The sequence below is a fragment of the Lucilia cuprina genome, chromosome 2, assembly GCF_022045245.1.
Source record: "Lucilia cuprina isolate Lc7/37 chromosome 2, ASM2204524v1, whole genome shotgun sequence".
NCBI classification, from domain to species: Eukaryota; Metazoa; Arthropoda; class Insecta; order Diptera; family Calliphoridae; genus Lucilia; species Lucilia cuprina.
Genome location: NC_060950.1, coordinates 40,031,710 through 40,034,020, shown reverse-complemented (window position 1 = coordinate 40,034,020; position 2,311 = coordinate 40,031,710). Strand labels below are relative to the sequence as shown.

The following is a 2,311-nucleotide window of genomic DNA, read 5'->3' as shown; positions in this document are numbered from 1 at the left end:
TGACTAACATTTCCATCATCATTGATTTGTTAACAGCAAAAGAGTGAGCAGCGCCAATGTATGTTTTGAAGTCGAGAGAATTCATAAGTGTGAGGGAGATGAAATATCACACGTACACAAATGTTTACATCACTTTTGTCCATTTGCCTTAAGAAACTGATAGAAACTTTGTTCTACGCTGTGATAGAAACCATTCATCAGTAGTGCCAGTCAAATGACCGATCAAATGATTGTCACTGTTCTTGTAGGGTATTAATACTTGTCAAAAATTTTTGTATAAGTACTATTTTTTTAGGAGGAGTTTATACCCATCATATATTAATTTTATTTTAAGAAAATAAAAAGGCACAAATAAAAAATTTATTACATAATTTAAATTACGTTTTGCTAAGTGTATAATTTGATACTATTTGAAACAACTGTTAATTAGATCAGTGCTGCATTTTAAAATTAATGTATTTGCGGCCACGTCACTTTCTTCGATATGTATTGTTTACTCGATTTTCGCTGTGCCTTTTTTGTTCTTTGCTTTGTGATGACATTTACATACATAAATTGAAGTTATCGACGTAAAAAAGTTCTTTAATCGGTTGGCAATTGTAAATTTTATCAGAAAAATAATATAAAGCATTATAATATAAATTATTTTTACTTTAATTTTAGATCGACAATAAATATCCAAATATAATATATATAATTACTCTTCAACGTTAGCATTGAGTTAATCATCTCAAGAGTTCGTCGGTAAACTGACACATATTCTGTAACGTCACGTCATACATAAAAGGAAATTACAATGAATATTTTTCGTCTAGTCGGTGATTTGGCGCATGTATTTGCAATTATTATTTTGCTTTTAAAAATATGGAAAACTCGCTCTTGTGCTGGTATTTCTGGCAAGTCACAAATACTATTTGCTCTCGTCTATTTGACACGGTACTTGGACTTGTTCACTACATATGTCAGTCTATACAATTCGGTAATGAAAGTGGTCTTCCTGGCGTCGTCTGGAGCTACAGTTTATCTAATGTATGTCAAATTTAAGGCAACGTATGATCACAATCACGACTCTTTCCGTCTGGAGTTTCTTTTGGTGCCATGTGTCTTGTTATCTCTTTTGATCAATCATGAATTTACTGTAATGGAAGTGCTCTGGACTTTTTCCATCTATTTGGAATCTGTTGCTATTCTGCCTCAGTTATTTATGGTCAGCAAAACTGGCGAAGCAGAATCGATTACCAGCCATTACTTGTTCGCATTGGGATCTTATCGTGCACTATATTTACTCAATTGGGTATATCGCTATATTGTCGAATCGCACTATGACTTGATTGCGATATTTGCCGGTGTTGTTCAAACAATTCTATATTGTGATTTCTTCTACTTGTACATTACCAAAGTTCTTAAAGGAAAAAAATTGCAATTGCCTGCCTAAATGCTTGTTCCTTATACTTATCCATATCCCTCAGCAGATGATACGAATTTGTCGTGGATAAATGAATCACCACCCTGAAGATGGAAATGTGACCATAGAATTTATTAAATAAGTTTCAAGCCATTCCTCTTCCTGTAAAATCTTAACTATTCATTATATTTCTCATAAATTCGACAAAGAAAAAACATTTATTTTATTTATCAATATGTAGTAGCTAATAATATGGATAAAATTATCTGTCAATTTTCGCATTTATTAAGCTCAAATGGGCATGAATCCTTAAACTTCATACTTTAAAAAATCTTCCCATTAAGTTTATTACAACAGTACAGTTTTTGTCATTTTTCACTTCAGTGGTCGTTAAAAATAAAGCATTCTCAATATTGGTAAAGTAAAAATATATGTACCCATCTTAATTAAGTCAACCATCTTAATTAACATTTAGATTTAAACTTTATTAAAATACAAATATTACAACAACAAATAATAAAGTATAATATTTAATAATAAAAACTTATCTGTTTGGACTATATCTGTGAAAATGAGAAAAATACATACATATGTTATTTTTGTGCATTTCAAACAAAGCATTTATATGCCTCTACAAAAAATAACAATCTTATAACAAAAATCAAAATAAGGTATCAAAAATATTTTTATAAAATAAAATATCGTGGTTATCATCCAATTGATTAAGAAATTAAAACAAAATGTTTTATGTATTTTTGTTATAGAAAGTAAAACTTTATTATTTTATTTTTAAGAGTTCAATTTGGCAATTTTATCAATTATAAACTGATATTTCAAAATTCTATATTTTTATGTGCATTTAAGTAATTTTTTAGCTATATGATTATCATATACATTTTTTAATTA

At 28.9% G+C, this 2,311-nt stretch overlaps 1 protein-coding gene across 2 annotated transcripts; it reads left to right on the top strand.

Annotated features, from left to right (window-relative positions):
* The first annotated feature begins 440 nt into the window (after window positions 1-440).
* LOC111678999 (ER lumen protein-retaining receptor) lies at window positions 441-1,952 on the top strand. 2 transcript variants are annotated; one of them, XM_023440479.2, is made up of 2 exons: window positions 441-599; window positions 664-1,952. In XM_023440479.2, the coding sequence occupies exon 2, from the start codon at window positions 797-799 to the stop codon at window positions 1,433-1,435; it is 639 nt and encodes a 212-aa protein (XP_023296247.1). In that variant the 5' UTR covers window positions 441-599; window positions 664-796; the 3' UTR covers window positions 1,436-1,952. The 2 variants fall into 2 exon arrangements, with proteins under 2 accessions (XP_023296247.1, XP_046812555.1); XM_046956599.1 differs by having other exon boundaries at window positions 571-589.
* Window positions 1,953-2,311: the final 359 nt, after the last annotated feature.

Bases quoted from the DNA above. Each gene is read 5' to 3' on its own strand.
- LOC111678999 (XM_023440479.2), top strand. From the start codon at position 797: ATGAATATTTTTCGTCTAGTCGGTGATTTGGCGCATGTATTTGCAATT.